This window comes from Pristiophorus japonicus, chromosome 3 (assembly GCF_044704955.1).
Source record: "Pristiophorus japonicus isolate sPriJap1 chromosome 3, sPriJap1.hap1, whole genome shotgun sequence".
NCBI classification, from domain to species: Eukaryota; Metazoa; Chordata; class Chondrichthyes; family Pristiophoridae; genus Pristiophorus; species Pristiophorus japonicus.
Window position 1 is genome coordinate 97,364,533 of NC_091979.1, and position 19,338 is coordinate 97,383,870.

Below are 19,338 nucleotides of genomic sequence, written 5' to 3' on the forward strand. Positions count from 1 at the left end.
ATCTACTGCGGGTCAGCAAGCATCTGAAAGGGAAAAATATGTTAACTCCGGCTAGGAGTGGGATCTTTCCATCTACCAGGTGGTATCTGCGTTTTGTTTGCCTACAAATCTAGACTTTCTCAATTTTTCATTTCGTTGAAATGTACTGTAATTAGTTATTGTATATAGTTAAACGCAACTGGGCATTAAAGTACAGCAAAATGTTCTTAGTTATACAAGATCAGATTGAGTTGCTTTTTATTGGATGGATTTCAAATTAAGAAAAGCGGAATTTCAGAAATGTTCACTTTATTGCTCCTTCCCGACTTTTTTTTAACAGTAATTTATTGTTTAGTTTTGGAAACAGCAACGAGCTCAGCGCCTTGCAAAAAGTTAGACAAGGGTACGCTTCAACTTCATCATCTCTTGAACCAGCAACTTGCGTAACTGTGAACTCCAAACCGATTGATGTTAAATGCTAAAATGCCCACAAAACCAAATCACGTGACTTGAATTTCCGTCTTGACACTTATTCTGTGAGCGCCTTGAGCTGAGCTCGATACAGTTTTGCTCCACTCCATGGCGGTTACTTTACAGCAATGAGACTGATCCGAAAACAAAACCATGACTTTCCAAAGTGTCCTTCAACTTAATGGCAACGCGAATTACATGGCAGCGAATTCTTTCCCATCCAGCTACCATCCCTATTCCGAGATCTCCAACAGGAGCTTCTCTGATGAAACTGAGAACAAGCGTCTTCAGATTCTCGCCAACACCCTAGGGACCCTGCCCCGGGGACACAGACAGGTAAGTCAGCCACCACCAGACTCAATTCTAGACCAGCTTTAACAAGTCTATATATAACAAATATAACAGCACAACAATAATGTTCTTAAGGCTTCCTATTCTCTGGTTGTAATTTTGCTTGCAATACAGAATGTAGTTATGGTTTTGAATGTAACACACATTTCCTATAAAGGACTGACACAAAATGAGTAAACTGCAAAGTAGCCAAGATTAAAATAGACTATTAAATTGAACAACCTTTGAGCATATGTGTTTACTTTGCTTTTACTTTATTAAGTAATCAATAAAACCTCCTGCAACAGTATTGTAAAAGTGAGAGTGTACAGAATGGATTGGGGTTTAGTCAGACTAATATTGATCTGGTATTCCATAAGTAGGTTAATGTCTGCAGTTATATATCCTAATAAAAGCTTACGTTGTTGAAGAGAACAATAATTGTGTTTTTTTTCTTTCTGTTACAGCTTGCTTTGACTCGGTCGAACTCTTTGGCAGACACTTCAGATTTTCAAAAGTAAGATATATACTTATAAATTCATTGCTCAGTGATACTATTTAAAATTAAGAAATAATCTGGTCCCGGGAATTTAAATCTGTTGTGGTGTCGAAAGAAAGTTCATGCTGACAGTGTGATTCAGACTAAATGTGCATGGATCATATGTGCCTGTAATCGTGAAGATGCAACATAGCTGCACCCACCACTCCCCTGCAAACGAGGGAGTGATTAATTGTTTCAGGAAGGTTCATTCGAAACAGATTTGCATTTATGTATTTTACACTGAGAATAAAAATAGTAAAAAATATAATTATATTAATTTATTTTTGTTTCCCAAACAGAAAAATGGTTGTTTTAAACAAACAAGATAATGAAACGTTTGGATTTGAGATTCAGGTGGGGAATTTACTGTATATGTTGTGTTCAATGTTTTCAAGGTACAACTTAAAGCTAATTTTATAATTGGCTTCTGTAATAATCAACATTTTTACTTGCAGACCCTTGGAATGAACCAGCAAAATGCTAATGCATTGGAGATGTGCACTTATGTGTGCAAGGTGCGTGACAACAGTCCCTCTCATTTTGCAGGGCTGAAGGCTGGTAATTATTCATATCCTCTTTTGGTTTACTTCATTCTGACTTTCTCACGGATGTGCATTAATTAAATGTAATCCATTACACAGCTTCCTGCATGACAACCACTCATTCTGTTTTTGTATAATAGGTGATATGCTAGTTCGCATCAATGAAGTGGATACTGAAGGGTTTAGTCATCGAGAAATTGTAGATCTAATTAAGTCATCTGGCAATTTATTAAGGTAAGCATCAATGTAAATATTTTTAAAGATTTTCAGGGCAGTCTTCTGCTTCTGTTACTAACAGCAGCTCCAATTTTGCCAACAGTGCTGTAAAGCAAACATTGTAGCAATGCTATCTCAGGAGCCTAGAGAGTCCACTGAAGACATGGGATTCATAGGGCTTGTAGAGGCAGTGGAATTTCTGAAGGCGATGTAATTGTGACTGCTGAAGGCAATTTTTTTCTGGCTGCTGAGAGGCTGAGCAGCTTTAAAACACCACAAGTGTGAAAGTCACTGAGTGCAGAGAAAAGTTGCTGCCACGCCTCATCCTAATGAGAAGATTCACAAAATGAGAAAATAATAATTTCTATCTTATATTATTTGAATAGCAAAACTCTTCAGTGGTGCATTAAATAAAATGGGATTTCCAATCTTGATTTTTAACTTCTATTTCAACGTAATAATAGCAGTTTGTGGTGTTTGCAAATGACATCACTGCAGTGGCACTGCCATGTAGTGATATCCTATTTGGGTTAGAAACAAAGTTCTCAGAAATAAAGCAACCACACTACCTCAATTGGTAATCTGGATCAGGCGATTCTCTTTTCTCAGAGTTCATTTAGCATGTATGATTTATTCTGACTAGCTGTGCAAATTACTCACAATGATAAACATGGCTCAAATTTAGCAGTAGGAATAACGGTGAGACTGTCAGCACTCACTGTTATTAAAGAGTAAATCGGACAGCAATCTTTGGCATTCGCACATGCGCAGTTAAGTGCAGAAATCAGGAAGTTGCTGACTGATTTGCCCTGCTCCTCCACAAGCTTCGCTAGAAACATAGACATAGAAAATAGGTGCAGGAGTAGGCCATTCGGCCCTTCGAGCCTGCACCACCATTCAATAAGATCATGGTTGATCATTCCCTCAGTACCCCTTTCCTGCTTTCTCTCCATACCCCTTGATCTCCTTAGCCGTAAGGGCCATATCTAACTCCCTCTTGAATATATCCAATGAACTGGCATCAACAACTCTCTGCGGCAGGCAATTCCATAGGTTAACAACTCTCTGTGAAGAAGTTTCTCCTCATCTCAGTCCTAAATGGCCTACCCCTTATCCTAAGACTATGTCCCCTGGTTCTAGACTTCCCCAACATCGGGAACATTGTTCCCGCATCTAACCTGTCCAGTCCCGTCAGAATCTTATATGTTTCTATGAGGTCCCCTCTCATCCTTCTAAACTCCAGTGAATAAAGGCCCAGTTGATCCAGTCTATCCTCATATGACAGACCAGCCATCCCTGAAATCAGTCTGGTGAACCGTCGCTGCATTCCCTCAATAGCAAGAACGTCCTTCCTCAGATTAGGAGAACAAAACTGAACACAATATTCCAGGTGAGACCTCACTAAGGCCCTGTACTACTGAAGTAAGACCTCTCTGCTCCTATACTCAAATCCCCTAGCTATGAAGGCCAACATACCATTTGCCTTCTTCACCGCCTGCTGTACCTGCATGCCCACGTTCAGCGAATGATGAACCATGACACCCAGGTCTCGTTGCAACTCCCCTTTTCCTAATCTGCCGCCATTCAGATAATATTCTACCTTCGTATTTTTGCCCCCAAAATGGATAACTTCACATTTATCCACATTATACTGCATCTGCCATGCATTTGCCCACTCACCTAACCTGTCCAAGTCACCCTGCAGCCTCTTAGCGTCCTCCTCACAGCTCACACCGCCACCCAGTTTAGTGTCATCCGCAATCTTGGAGATATTACACTCAATTCCTTCATCTAAATCGTTAATGTATATTGTAAAGAGCTGGGGTCCCAGCACTGAGCCCTGCGGCACTCCACTAGTCACTGCCTGCCATTCTGAAAAGGACCCGTTTATCCCGACTCTCTACTTCTTGTCTGCCAACCAGTTCTCTATCCACGTCAGTACATTACCCCCAATACCATGCGCTTTGATTTTGCGCACCAATCTCTTGTGCGGGACCTTGTCAAAAGCCTTTTGAAAGTCCAAATACACCACATCCACCGGTTCTCCCTTGTCCACTCTGCTAGTTACATCCTCAAAAAATTCCAGAAGATTCGTCAAGCATGATTTCCCTTTCATAAATCCATACTGACTTGGTCCGATCCTGTCACTGCTTTCCAAATGCGCTGCTATTTCATCCTTAATGATTGATTCTAACATTTTCCCCACTACTGATGTCAGGCTAACCGGTCTATAATTACCTGTTTTCTCTCTCCCTCCTTTTTTAAACAGTGGTGTTACATTAGCTACCCTCCAGTCCATAGGAACTGATCCAGAGTCGATACACTGTTAGAAAATGATCACCAATGCATCCACTATTTCTCGGGCTACTTCCTTAAGTACTCTGGGATGCAGACTATCAGGCCCCAGGGATTTATCGGCCTTCAATCCCATCAATTTCCCTAACACAATTTCCCGCCTAGTAAGGATATCCTTCAGTTCCTCCTTCTCACTAGGCCTACTGTCCCCTAGTACAATCGAAAGGTTATTTGTGTCTTCCTTCGTGAAGACAAAACCAAAGTATTTGTTCAATTGGTCTGCCATTTCTTTGTTCTCCATTGTAAATTCAGCTGAATCCAACTGCAAGGAACCTATGTTTGTCTTCACTAATCTTTTTCTCTTCACATATTATAGAAGCTTTTGCCGTCAGTTTTTATGTTCCCTGCAAGCTTCCTCTCGTACTCTATTTCCCCCCTCTTAATTAAACCCTTCGTCTTCCTCTGTTGAATTCTAAATTTCTCCCAGTCCTCAGGTTTGTTGCTTTTTCTAGCCAAATTATATGCCTCTTCCTTGGCTTTAACGCTATCCTTAATTTCCCTTGTTAGCCATGGTTGAACCACATTCCCCGTATTACTTTTGCTCCAGACAGGAATGTACAATTGCTGAAGTTCATCCATCTGATCTTTAAATATTTGCCATTGCTTATCCACCGTCAACCTTGAAGTATCCTTTGCTAGTCTATTCTAGCTACACTTGTACCTCGCTGAGAGATTCGGCATGACCCACTAGATACCCAATAAACATGCCAGAAAAAGTTATGGCTTGTCCATTCAAGTGTAAGTAAATTTTAACGGTGTGGTAAATCTTAATTACTACCAAACAACCTCTCTAGCACTAAAATTTACTTTTATAAGTGTGGAGTCTGATTTCTTCAGATTTTAAGTATTTTTGGAGATTAAAGAAAAAAAATTATTTACTTTTTCTTTCTGTCTCTTTTATCTCTCTTAATACCATCTCTCTTTAATTTGATCTCTGTACATAACTTTACATTGAATTTAATATTCTAACTTATACTTCCTGGTTTAGACCCTGCATGTCTCAGTAAGGATTCTTCAATCTGATTGGTTGAAGAGACACTATTGTTACTTTCCCTGCTCAAACAGGTCTCAGATCCCCTTTAGAGTGCTGCACTGAAATGGATCGCTAATTACCTTAAATTGCCGTGCAAAATGCCACTAAAAGTTTGTGGGTAGTTGTAAGCATAATGACCAACGAGCGCCATTTGTTCATCACAAACTGCGAAAATCCAGGCTTTTAAGTACTCCTAGTGCACGCTGGGAGTACATGTTGGAAAGTTGTGCTTTTGAGCCCCAAAAGAGAAATTGCACAAAGCACATTTTAAAAGAATGATTGCAAAGCAATGTGATTATCCATTCAAGTATATAATTCTCAGACATGAATATTAATTTGATCTCAGCTCATCGGATGCTGAAACCTTTTTGTCACTTTTAGACTCCATTATTCCAATGCTCTACTGGCTGACCTCACATTCTCTATGCTCTGTAAACATCAGTTTGTCCAAAACTCTGGTGCCTGTACCCTATCCCGTACCAAATCCCACTCACCACTTCACCCCTGTCCTTTCTGACCTACATTGGCACCTAGTCCTCCAATGCCTCTAATTAAAAATGATCATCCTCATGTTTAAATTCTGTCATGACCTTGCCAGCCTTTATTTCTGTAGCCACCACCAGCACTACATCCCTCCAGAACTCTCCATTCCTCTGACTCTGACCTCTTGTGCATCCCTCCCTCCCATTGCCCCACCACTGATGGTCGTGCCTTCAGCCATCTAAGTTCCTTGCTTTGGAATATCTTTCTATTCATTCGTGGGATGTGGGCATCGCTGGCAAGGGCAACACTTATTACCCATCCTTAATTGCCCTGAGAAGGTGGTGGTGAGCTGCCTTTTTGAATACAACTGAGTGGCTTGCTAGGCCATTTCAGAGGGTAGTTAAGAGTCAGGCACATTGCTGTGGGTCTGCAGTCACATGTAGGCCAGACCAGGTAAGGATATCAGATTCCCTTCCCTACAGGACATTGGTGAACGAGGTGGGTTTTTACGACAATCTGAAAGTTTCATGGTTACCGTTACTGATGCTAGCTTTTTTTCCAGATTTATTTAACTAACTGAATTTAAATTCCCCAGCTGCCACGGTGGGAGTTGAACACATGTTCCTGGATCATTAGTCTAGGCCTCTGAATTACTAGTCCACTAACATAACCACTATGCTACTGTACTCCTCTGCTTCCCTCACCTCCTTGAAGAGCATCCTCAAAACCCACCTTTTTGACCAATATTTTGTTTAACCCTCATACTTTTTTCTCTGACAGCAACACTGAAGGGAAATAGGTTTGGATAGTCATATGCCTAGTGGACATAGATCAACCATTTTTTGCTCTCATATTACCATCAGATTATCTCACAATTGGCAGTGATTCTCAGAAACCCTTCCGCTCAATGAAAACTCAGCATCATTTTGAGTTTATTACCTATTATGCTCATGACAGAACACCCATAATGCACTGTCACTCACGGGACATCCTCCTTATTTTCTACATTAAAAAAATGCTTTAGGAATGTGGGTGACGCTGGCATTCCTAGTTGCCCTGCGGAAGAGGCAATTAGCCTTCTTGCACTCCTTGTGGTGTGAGGCAGGGAATTCCAGGACTTTCACCCAGTAAAAATGAAGGAATAGGGATATATGTCCAGGTCAGGATGGTTTTGACAGAGGGGAAGTTGAAGGTGATGGTGTTCACAACATATTTCTGCTCATGTTCTTTCCGTTGGTTGAGGTTGAGGTGCTGTTGAGATAACCTTGGTGCACTGCTGCAGTGCATCCTGTAGAAAGTATATACTTCAGCCACTATACGTCAGTGGTGGAGGGGGTGGATATCTTTTAAGTGCAAGCTTGCATCAAACAATGTTTTCTGTATTTACACCTGAACTTTATCTCTATTTACAGCCTGATGACTATTAATAAAGACTCTGTCAAAAGAGATGAACTTGAAACAAGATTGCAATTTTTAAAGGTATTTTTCCCAAGCTTTTGCTGTATGTCAGTTGAATTGTGAAAAAATTGATTGAGCAGCACACGCACAACATGAAACGGAAAACTGCGTCAGCTAATTTATCTTGTAAAACTCATAAGGAGAAAGTGCAATGAATATAAGTAAAAGTAATTATTCATGTTATAGTAGTTTGTGGTCTGCTCTATGATATTTCATGTGGCAGCATGGCTCTCATAGGAACATAGGAACAGGAGTAGGCCATTAAGCCACTCGAGCCTGTTCTGCCATTCAAAAATATCATGGCTGATCTGTGACCTAACTCCATATACCATCTTTGGCCCATATCCCTTAATATGTTTAGTTAACAAAAAGTTATCAATCTCTGATTTAAAATTAACAATTGATCTAGCATCAGTTGCCATTTGTGGAAGGGAGTTCCAAACTTCTACCACTCGTGTGTAGAAATATTTATTAATTTCACTCCTGAAAGGTCTGGCTCTAATTTTTATGCCCCCTAGTCCTAGAATCCCCAACCAATGGAAATAGTTTCTCTCATCTAAAGAAAAAGTGATGCTGCATTTTTTTGTAGCACACATATTGCTGGACTACAGGAGGATATCAATCAACTGGTCAGGTGGGCAGAACAGTGGCAAATGGAATTTAATTCCGAGAAGTGTGAGGTAATGCACTTGGGGAGGCCTAATAAGGAAAAGATATACACATTAAATGGTAGGTCACTTAGAAGTGTAGATGAACAAAGGGACCTTGGAGTGTTTGTCCACAGATCCCTGAAAGTAGCATGCCAGGTGGATAAGGTGGTTAAGAAGGCATACGGAATGCTTGCCTTTATTGGCCAAGGTATGGAATACAAGAGCAGGGAGGTTATGCTGAAATTGTATAATACTTTGGTTAGACCACAGCTGGAATACTGAGTGCAGTTCTGGTCGCCGTATTATAGGAAGGACGTGATTGCACTGGAGAGGGTGCAGAGGAGATTTACAAGGATGCTGCCTGGAATGGAGAATCTTAGCTATGAGGACAGATTGGATAGGCTGGGTTTGTTCTCCTTGGAACAGAGGAGGCTGAGGGGAGACCTCATTGAGGTGTATAAAATTTTGAGGGGCCTGGATATAGTGGATAGCAAGGGCCTATTTCCCGTGGTGGAGGGGTCAATTACGAGGGGGCATAGGTTTAAGGTGGTTGGTGGAAGTTGAGAGGGGTTTTGAGGAGAAGCTTCTTTACGCAGAAGGTTGTGGGCGTCTGGAACTCACTGCCTGGAAAGGTGGTAGAGGCAGAAACCCTCATCACATTTAAAAGGTGCTTGGATGTGCACTTGAAGTGCCGTAACCTGCAGGGTTATGGACCTAGAGCTGGTAAATGGGATTAGACTGGATAACCTCTTGTCGGCTGGCGCAGACACAATGGTAAGTCCTGCAAGGGATCTAATACAGCCAGAGTGGTCTCCTGGAGTATCGATCGCCTGGATGGGTCAGAGAGGAATTTTCCCAGATTTTTTTCCCCAATTGGCCTGGGTTTTTAATCTGTTTTTTGCCTCTCGCAGGAAATCGCATGGCTCCGGGCAAGTTGGAGTGTAAAATGTTGCGATACATGGGGTATCGCAGTTGTGAGGGGTGGACTGGTTGGGTTGGATGCTCTTTACCTGTCCGCCATTATTCACTGTTCATAGGTTTATATGTAATCTTCAGGGCTGCTGACCGAGGGCGTGTGGGCCGAAATGGCCTCTTTTGCTCTGTAAATTTCTATGTTTCTATGTTTCTATTAAAATAAAGCCTCCCTGTAGATGTTTTGTGTATTTTTGTATTTTATCAACACTCTGCCTTCCTGTGTCTCTTAGAAAACACTTAGAGAAAAATGGGTGGAGTACAGATCACTTATGCTACAGGAACAACGCCTAGTTCATGGTAAGTTTCTTTAGGAAACCACAATGTAACATAATTTTAATTCTAGCACAAATTTTTAAATTTAGTTTGGAAACTTTTCATGTTATGGGATATTTAAAACGAAGGAGTAAAATGGTATGATTCAAAATTCTTTATATTTCTATTTCTGGTGAATTTGTATGCATCAAGGTGAGGGATCTCAACACTAGTGAATAAACACGATTCCACCTTTTGCATCCAGTGTGCATTCTTGCACATCAAGAACACCCAGTGCACCTATAGCATAGACAGATATAGAATAAAGCTTCCTATGTCTACTCTAACAATGTGCCCCAGCTCCAGTCTTGGAAGATAACTCCTATTGAGCCAATGTTTTTTTTGTTTCCCATGCCAACCATCCTATTGTTTTTATGCGTGAAATTGGTCATTTAATGCCAATTTGTGGGTAGTTCTGTACGGTAGGGCTGTATCCACAAGGAACTGAAATGAGACTTCCCAAGCTACAGGACCCTTGTTGTCAGCAGACAGATAGTGCAGTCGATCTGCATTGGATTTAAACCGAGGCACTGCAAATTCTGTAGGCTCTGTAGTCTATAAAAGAATATTGTAATAATTTCACCCACCAGCATCCTAAATTTGTGTTATTTTAAAGTGATTTTATGGGGTGGAGAATTATTTACTTTCTCTTGCCTTGTTAATTGTTTTCCCTTGCAGGGTGTTTCCCATCATGCATTCTGTTGCTGGGGAGACAGAGAAAAGGCTACAATGTGGACTTTTCCATAACTGCAGAGTATTAAGTTTGGTTTTCCAGCAGGAACAATCCACTTAAGTGATTTATTTGGTGGGTCTGTCTTTGGCTGGATTTAGTTAGATTGGAATCTACCCAGTCTTAAGCATTCATCATCACATTCAAATCTAAATTTAAGTTGAATGATTTGCCATTTTGAGTGGATCTTTTCATTCTGTGAGATCTGAAGCAAGACTTTAACAGCTTGCAAGTTTTTGCAGGCAAATGGTGGGGTGTTAGATTGATGGTATTATTTTTACTAAATATAGGATTCCTCTTTAGAATTGCTCATTTTAATAGCATTCAGAACTTTAAATCAGGATCAAAGAGCATGAGGCAAGACAGACTACATTAAATGACACATATCCATCTACACTATTTCAATTTCTAGGACTCCTGAGGAACAATAGTACAACGGAATCTGCAGAATCCTTTCTATGCAGCAATATTGCTTTATTTGGATCAGCCACACGGAACAAGGAAAGATTTTCTAGTGACAGCAGCTGCAGGAGCCAACTCAGCTTAATGACTGATGACAGCGAGGATGGAGTCTTCCATCTCAGTGAGTTTGATGACTCAGCCATTGGGAGGCACTGTAGGCGCAGCAGTATGGATGAAGAATGCCTCTTCCACAGGGAAACTGCTATGTTCACGCCAAAAACCCAACTGAGCAGGAGCAGGAGCATTAGTGTGACCAGCAGCGGGAGTGGACATATGTCTCCATCATGGGACTTGCACAGTGGCTGTGGGACAGTTCCTCGAAAAAACAAAAGACCAAGTGTTAGGAAGCGCCTCATGAAATTCATTCCAGGCTTAAATAGGGCAGTGGAAGAGGATGAGAGTTATTTTTAGATTTTCATCTTAATAATTTAATGCAGTAGTGGTACTGCTAGTTTCATTGTAGCATTAAGGAGCAATAAGAAACGGTGGCATTAAACCATTAAAAAAATCTCTGACTGCAGGCTGGATCTGTGTGTTATCAGGAGATGTAGTAAAACCTCTTAGACAAATTGTATAGCTTTAATCAAAAATTAACTTCTCTTTATATTTTTGCATAATCCACTTTGTTCCTATAATCAACAGAGCCATTGGGATCCAAGTATTGAAGGTGGGGTTCATTGAGCAATATGTTCACATTTCATATGAAATAGTGCTTCTATAAGCTTCTGACTTTAGAAGTCATAGTTTAAGAATTATTAGATTGTTCTGAAATGACATTATTGTTAGTGCACTCCTATACAATGATTACTTATCTAATGATCTGTCAAAAGTATATTAAAAAAAAGCAAGAAAAGCATCCATTTTTTCTGATCTGGGACTGGAAACGTACAAGTTGCTGGCAATTTGCAAACTCCCCCCGCCCCCCGCCCCAGGCAGCAACTAAACTCGGATTGACCTTAGAACCTCTTTGAACCAGTTCCCACAGGGAGCGTTTGAGAAGTGGCCTTAAAAGAACAGGCTGAGTTATCAGCTAAGCATCACAACATGCCCGACAGGCCTCAGTCTGCCTGTGAATGACACCATGAAAAATTAACTAGATTGTTTAGATAAGTTTGCAAGTCTTGAAAGGCCTACAATGATCCAAAAAATTACATTAAAACTGGAGGAAACGTCTTCATTTTTATTTAATACAGTAAGACTGGCCCTGAAAATCTATTGTTCTAACCACTGGTGCTGTTAAGCACTGACCCCACAGAGTTTGCAGATTCGGCCGGAGTGCATCCTAATTTGCTTGGAGCCAATGGGTGCCTGATCCACTACGGGCGTACTTAAGGCATCCACCTGCTCCATGCAGCCAGAAAGTCCAGTGCCAACTAACCAATAGGGGATAGGGAGATTCCACCGCCACCTCCTCAAGACTCTATATTGCCTCCCGCTCCCCCTCTGCAAAGGGATCTCTACAATTTTAGAAAAATACTTACAATTTCTTTGGATATCCGAGCTCCCCTCAGTTGGACCTTCCCATCTTGTTTCCCAATCCCCTGCCATCTCACCCCAACACACCATCAACAGGATCCACTTTCGCCCATCCAGAGGCTGGTACACCTCCTCATTTGACCTCCAGATCTACATTGGGTCCTGACTGAGCCAGGGAAGCAGGAAACTCCAAGGTAGAGAGTCCTTACCCCAGAGCCAGCTCCCTGATGTCACTGGCCTTTAAACGGCGGGCAGAGGTTGCACCCATTACAAGGCCAACTGGAAAATCCAAGTTTCAAAGGGGTAATAAAGACCACACCTGGAGTACTGTGCACAGTTTTGGTCTCCTTATCTGAGGAAAGGCATACTTGTCTTCGAGGCAGTGCAACAAAGATTGATCCCTAGGATGAGACGATTGTCCTATGAGGAGGGATTGAGTAGATTGGGCCTATACTCTGTGGAGTTTAGAAGAATGAGAGGTGATCTCATTGAAACATACAAGATTCTGAAGGGGATTGACAGGGTCGATGCTGAGAGGTTGGAGAATCTAGATCTAGGGACATAGTCTCAGGATAAGGGGTTGGCCATCTAAGACTGAGATGAGGAAGAATTTATTCACTCAGAGGGTTGTGAATCTCTGGAATTCTCTACCCAAAAGGCTGTGGATGCTTAGTCATTGAGTATATTCAAGGCTGAGATAGATAGATTTTTGGACTCTAAGGGTTTCAAGGGATATGAGAATCATGCAGGAAAGTGGAGCTGAGGTCAAAGATCAGCTGTGATCTTATTGAATGATGGAACAGGCTCGAAGGGCCGTATGGCCCACTCCTGCTCCTAATTCTTAAGTTCTTATGTTCTAAATAAAGGCAAACTCTGTTAGTTTGCCGTTATTACCCATCGCAAATTCCGACCAGTGTGTCTTGACAGTGCCAATTAAATAGGTTCTTATGCTTACTAGTACAAATATGCTTTTCACTCTTAACATTTAAGCTGACTTGGGGAGATCTGCAAATGTAAGTTATAATTGCAAACAAAGAATATTAGATAGTGTACATGGTTTGCAGTGCATACTGATCTATATGATACTTTTGCTGAAATTTTTACTAAACCATGAAATCCTTACACAAAGATAATGTTAAGTTCAGCACTATAATATAAGATAAATATTGCTGACTTCTAATTAACAATTTGAAAAATGAATTTGGAAAAGCAGAAATCTGATAATACAAAGAACCAGTAGACTCATTCTGAAACCATCAATGTAGATGGAAAAAAGTGTCTGAACCGATAATCTGATTCAAATGTTATTGAGAGGTTTAGAGTGTTACCAACGGTGAATAACTGTTTCTTTTTTTTCATATTTGTACAAAGTTCATGTTTCATTATGCAGTGACTACAAGGGATTAATTTTATTTGTGGTATAGGATACAGCTCCATATAGTCAGTGCCAATTGCCATATTGATTACATTAATGTGCATTCAAACCAAAATTAAGTCATGGGATGGAGAGAACTACGAAATTAGATGAAAGGATGTGTAACATTTGCAAATTGATGCCAGTATAATAATTAAATTAGAAACTACTTAAACCAATGATCTTTTCAGAATGACTTAATTGGGACAATTATTTTAGAAATACTTAACCTGTTGATTGTGTGTGATCTACATCCAGTTAGATTGTGATTATTGAATCCACTGTAATATCTAGTTGTACATAGATACAACACTGGAAAATGATATGCTGTACTGATAACAATAAAAGATTTGTTGGTTTTAGGTCCTGATATGCTTTAGCAGAAAGGTATACAGAGTCAAGGTAAAGTCTGAATATAAGGTGAAACTCTTAGACTAAACAAAATGCTGTTGTGAGGCAAAACTCAATGGGTATTTCACCCTGATTATTTCTGCGTAACAGTTGCTGTTTAAGGGGCATTGTTGGCCGTTGAAATATTGCTGCTCCCTGTGATGTGAAGAGCAGTTTAATTGAAAAAAAATCTGCTATCTTCTTCAGAGGTGAAATATAGTTGCGAGATTATTCAGAATTTAATTTTGAATTAATATACTGTGACAGGTATAGAAAATCAAAAACAACATGTGCACTCTGGAAGTTGATATTTTCTTTGTAGTTATTTTCTATACAAAGTTACCCATGAAAATCAAAGTTTATGTTATGTATATATGATCATTTTTATGATGTGTGAGCAAATGGAAGGTCATTAGTTTTCCTATCCATTTTGAACTTTGAAAGTAGTGGGCCTGGCACTGATGTAATAGAATTTTTTACCTTGGGCTTTTTAATTAAATGTTCCGAATATTTTCAATTTTAATTGATACCTATACTTGAAGTTCATTGTCATTCTTACACCAGTTAGACTATCATTAGATGTGAACTAAAAATATACTCACGCACAAACTCACACACACTAACTAACGCGACATTTACTTTATTAACTCTATAGACACAATTTGGGCTGGATATCAGCTCGGAGGCGCGGAGGGATGGGGTGGGGGGCTGTTTTGAGGTCGGGTAAACCCTTAAATAATTTTTTCTGTAGGTTTCCCATCCACAGCCAGCCTGATTGATGGGCTTGTCGGTCGGGAAACCCTGCAGCACAAGACCACAGCCAAGCTGGGCTGAGAGCAGGTAAGTCTAGTTATGGGGTGGGAGAGATTGTGGGAGTGGGGGACGGTAGTGCTTGAAGGGGTGGGAAGGACCGATCACGTGGTGGATGCAGATGATGGTCGAGGGGTTCCAATTGCCGGGGGACAGATGGTGCTCTGTGGGTGGGAGGGGGGGGCGGGGTATCCAATCGCGGGGGGGTTGGGGGTGGCGGGAGCAGATGGTGATTGGGAGGAACAGATGGTGGTTGGGGGACGGGTCTGATCGTTGGGGGGAGAGGCAGATGGCGGTTGGGAGGAGCAGATAATGGTCGGGGGAGGTGGTGGGGTTTACTGAGTCATTTGTTAGGCCTGTTCCTCCTGACAAGGCACTTACCTTATGGATTCAGTAAAGGCACTTAGCTTATGGATTCAGCCCGTCTCGCCTCCTTTCACCTACCGGGTGTCCTGACGCTGGGGAAACCCGGCCGGCTGTGATTAAAAATAGAATGACTGTTTTAATGAAGGCACGCAGCCTCATTAAAATATTCAAATGACCAACCGCCGCCTGCGAGCGGATTGGTCGCCTGCCCCTTGTCCCGCCTCCATTGAAACTGGAAGTGGATAGATTTAAGGCGGGTTGGGTTCCTGTTTCAGATTTTTAGCTTCTTGACCTCCAGCCCGGAACGAACCCACCCGTTTCTGGGGGTTAAAATGCCCCCAATGCTTCACACCTAAAGTGCTAACATTCATCAGTATAGGATAGATGTGCTCAAGCTGTTTGGGTCACATTGGCACATACCATTGAGCCTCAGGGACCGCATATAACATTTAAATTCATTAATTTGCATAAATTGTAAGTTGATGCTAATACCTCTTGGGCCTAGAAATCCGATAACATGGGAAAACGGGCGGTGCCACTGTGGGGCCAAGTTAACTCACGCTTGTAAAAAGAGCACAGGCAGCACCGTTATTTTGGTGCTGCCTGCTGATTTAAATGATTGGAGCGCAGAACCTACCATGCAACGCGCTGTTTCAGGTGGTGCGCTGAGCAGGAGGCCCAATGTAGCATGGCCGTAGCGTCCCTGAAGTGAGGCAGCATTATCTTAAAGCTAGCCTGTCATTTTAGAAAGCGGACTCAAGACCTTAAAGGGGAACTGCCTTCTAAAAATAGGCTGTCCTTAGTCTTACAGCTCAACTTCCTTCTGACAAGATAGCATTAAAAATAATTCCAAAATGGCCGTCTTCGACTCTTAAAGCTGATCTGTACGTTAAAAAAAATGGTAAAAGTGCTTCAGCACTGACACAAATGGCTCAACAAACCAGGAAAAGGGCACCGAGGGTCTTGCATGCAGCACCCCAGCTTTGTGCAGGGAGTCAACACTGGAAGGAAGGCCCTTCAGAAAGAACAATGTGGGACCAGATCACTGAGGCCGTCACTGCCAGCAATTCACCTCCAGGACCTGGCTCCAGTGCCCAATGAAGTTTCATGACTTCAGACCAATGGTTAAGGTTAGTGAATGCATCTTCAAAAGCAGTCTCCTACCAACTGCATCACTAGCCTCACACACTGCTTAATGCATGACCACCACCCCCCCCCCCTCGCATGCCACACCTACCAACAATCTCTACCAAACACAAGGCACATCTCACATTCCTAGCTTCACCTCAGCCCCTTGGAGGAGATGGTGCTGGCTATTCTTGGCAGGGGCATGGCTGAGCCCTTGGCCAGTGGCGGGGCTGAAAGAATGCAAGATGTCGGTATTGTCATATATTGTCCTCCTTCTCACATCCCATTTCTCCCTCCTCCCACAATCTCTTATGATGTACAAGCTGTACAGTGTGTAACAATACAGCTCTTGTTTTCCCGCCCTCCCCTCACCACAATCCTACCTTTGTGCCTTCCTCATTTCAGACAACCAAGAAATCCAGCCTACTGAGCCAATGGTTGACCAAGAAGACGAGAAGAGAGTGAAGAAGAAGAAACACTGTCACACGATTTGACACTCCCAACCACTAGTTCCTCAAGGTCAACCAGCAAGGCCATTAGCAATGTCCCCCACTGAAAGTCAGCAGCCTACCACCAGCCATGCTGGGGTAGCACTGCATGACATCACTCGAATAGGCAAAGGCAGTCACTAAGGGAATGCATGAGTGATTAGTTGATTTCTTGATGACATTTTTAATGCATATGCGGATAAAGTTGGATTGGAAAGTTTACTTGTGGTGGCTTTTATTTCAGCATTGTGGCCAAAAGGACGCTGTGATGGTCAGTAACAGAGGGAAGGTAAGGTGTGGGACAAATGTTGAAAGGGGAATGGGGTTTGTGGTCACTGGTAGCACAGGTGGATGATTCCATCCCAGATATCCTGGCCAGAAAGGAGCTGTGTGGGATGCATCCTTCCTTCTGTTTTTTCCTCTTCCTACTGCAAGCAGCTTGTCCCCTTTGCTGCCTCTGCTTCATCTCCATGTGCTCCCCAGGACTGTGAATAAGTGATCTTCTCAGAGGCAAAATACTGCAAATGCTGGAAATCTGAAATAAAAGCAGAAAATGCTGGAAATACTCAGCAGGTCAGGCAGCATCTCGACCTGAACTCTGTTTCACGTTCCACAGATGCTGCCTGACCGACTGAATATTTCCAGAATTTTCTGTCTTCTCAGAGACCTTCCTTTAACATCCAAAGTCTTGCAAGCATCCAAAAGCACTCCTTGTACATTTTAACAACTTTTAAAATTATTGCACCAAGCCACTACTTCAATAAAATATTTTAAATAAAATATTTGGGTTTTTAATTTGATACTCTCCTTTATTTCCTTGGTTATCCACGGCTGGTTATCCCTTCTCTTACCGCTCTTCTTTTTCACTGGAATATATTTTTGTTGAGCACTATGAAAGAGCTCCTTAAAAGTCTTCCACTGTTCCTCAATTGTGCCACTGTTTAGTCTGTGTTTCCAGTCTACTTTAGCCAACTCTGCCCTCATCCCACTGTAGTCCCCTTTGTTTAAGCATAGTATGCTCGTTTGAGACACTACTTCCTCATCCTCAATCTATATTACAAATTCAACCATACTGTGATCACTCATTCCGAGAGGATCTTTTACTAGGATGTTTTTGTGACTGAAAGGATGTTTCCAGTGGGGTTCCGCAGGGCTCAGTACTGGGTCCCTTGCTTTTTGTGGTATATATCAACCATATAGATTTGAATATAGGGAGTTTGATTAAGAAGTTTGCAGACGACACTAAAATTGGCTGCGTGGTTGATAATGAAGAGGAAAGTCATGAGCTGCAGGAGGATATCAATCTACTGGTCAGGTAGGCAGAGCAGTGGCAAATGGAATTTAATTCAGAGAAGTGTGAGGTGCTTTGGGAGGACTAATAAGGAAAGGGTATACACATTAAACGGTAGGCCACTTAATAGTGTAGATGAACAAAGGGACCTTGGAATGCTTGTCCACAGATCCCTGAAAGTAGCAGGCCAGGTGGATAAGCCGGTTAAGAAGACATATGGAATGCTTGCCTTTATTGGCTGAGGCATAGAATATAAGAGCAGGGAGAGTATGCCTAAATTGTATAATAGTTTGTTTAGGCCACAGCTGGAATAATGCGTGTAGTTCTGGTCACCGTATTATAGGAAGGATGTGATTGCACTAGAGAGGGTGCAGAGGAGATTTATTAGGATGCTGCCTGGAATGGAGACTCTTAGTTAAGAGGACAGATTGGATAGGCTGGGTTTGTTCTCATTGGAACAGAGGAGGTTGAGAGGAGACCTCATTGAGGTGTACAAAATACTGAAGGGCCTGGACATAGTGGATAGTAAGGCCTTATTTCCATTGGTGGAGGGGTCTGTTACGAGGAGGCATAGTTTTAAGGTGGTTGGTGGAAGGTTTAGAGGGAATTTATGGGGTGGCTTCTTTATGCAGAAGATTCTGGGGATCTGAACTCGCTGCCTGGAAGAGTGGTGGATGCAGAAACCCTCACCGCTTTTAAGAGATGGTTGGATGCGCACTTAAAGTGCTGTAACCTGCAGGGTTATGGACCTAGAGCTAGTAATTGGGATTAGACTGGATGACGTTTTGTTCGACGCCGCCGATATAAGTACTGCAGGGAATAGAATTCAGCCAGGGTGATCTCCTGGACTAGTTTCGATCACGTGGATGGGTCGGAGAGGAATCTTTCCAGATTTTTTCTCCCTAAATTAGTCTGGGTAGAGTGTAGAATGTTTCAGTATAAGGGGTGTCGCAGTTGTGTGAGGCGGGCTGGTTGGGCTGAGTGCTCTTTGCCTTTCATCATTAGTCATAGTTTATATGTAACCTTTAGGGCTGCTGACCAAGGGCCATGTGGCTCTTTGTCAGCCAGCGTGGACACGATGGGCCGAAATGGCAGGAGAACTCAGACACGTGTCATGCTTTCCTGTGCTATGTGGGAAGTCAGGGATGTTTCCTGATGACTACATGTGCGGGAAGTGTATTCGGCTGCAGCACCTGACCGACCGCATTGCGGCACTGGAGCTGCGGGTGGATTTACTCTGGAGCATTTGCGATGCTGAGGATGTCGTGAATAGCACGTTTAGTGAGTTGACCACACTGCAAGTAAAGGTTACACATCCAGATAGGGGATGGGTGACCAACAGGAAGGAAGGTAGTGCAGGAGTCCCCTGCGGTCATCCCTCTGCAAAATGATACACCGCTTTGGGTGCTGTTGAGGGGGATGATTCATCAGGGGAGAG

At 42.2% G+C, this 19,338-nt stretch overlaps 1 protein-coding gene across 1 annotated transcript; it reads left to right on the forward strand.

The window, feature by feature from the left end:
• The first annotated feature begins 570 nt into the window (after positions 1-570).
• LOC139257791 (cytohesin-interacting protein-like) lies at positions 571-10,950 on the forward strand. The gene is made up of 8 exons (XM_070874628.1): positions 571-786; positions 1,248-1,297; positions 1,621-1,675; positions 1,777-1,879; positions 2,004-2,097; positions 7,363-7,429; positions 9,264-9,330; positions 10,488-10,950. Exons 1-8 carry the CDS (start codon positions 604-606, stop codon positions 10,946-10,948), a joined length of 1,080 nt encoding a protein of 359 aa, XP_070730729.1. The 5' UTR covers positions 571-603; the 3' UTR covers positions 10,949-10,950.
• The last annotated feature ends 8,388 nt before the right edge of the window (positions 10,951-19,338 follow it).

Excerpts from the sequence above, each read along its gene's own strand:
- LOC139257791 (XM_070874628.1), top strand. The coding sequence starts at position 604 with ATGACTTTCCAAAGTGTCCTTCAACTTAATGGCAACGCGAATTACATG. Across the intron at positions 787-1,247 it reads TGCCCCGGGGACACAGACAG|CTTGCTTTGACTCGGTCGAA; the intron begins GTAAGTCAGCCA and ends TTTCTGTTACAG. Across the intron at positions 9,331-10,487 it reads GGAACAACGCCTAGTTCATG|GACTCCTGAGGAACAATAGT; the intron begins GTAAGTTTCTTT and ends TTCAATTTCTAG.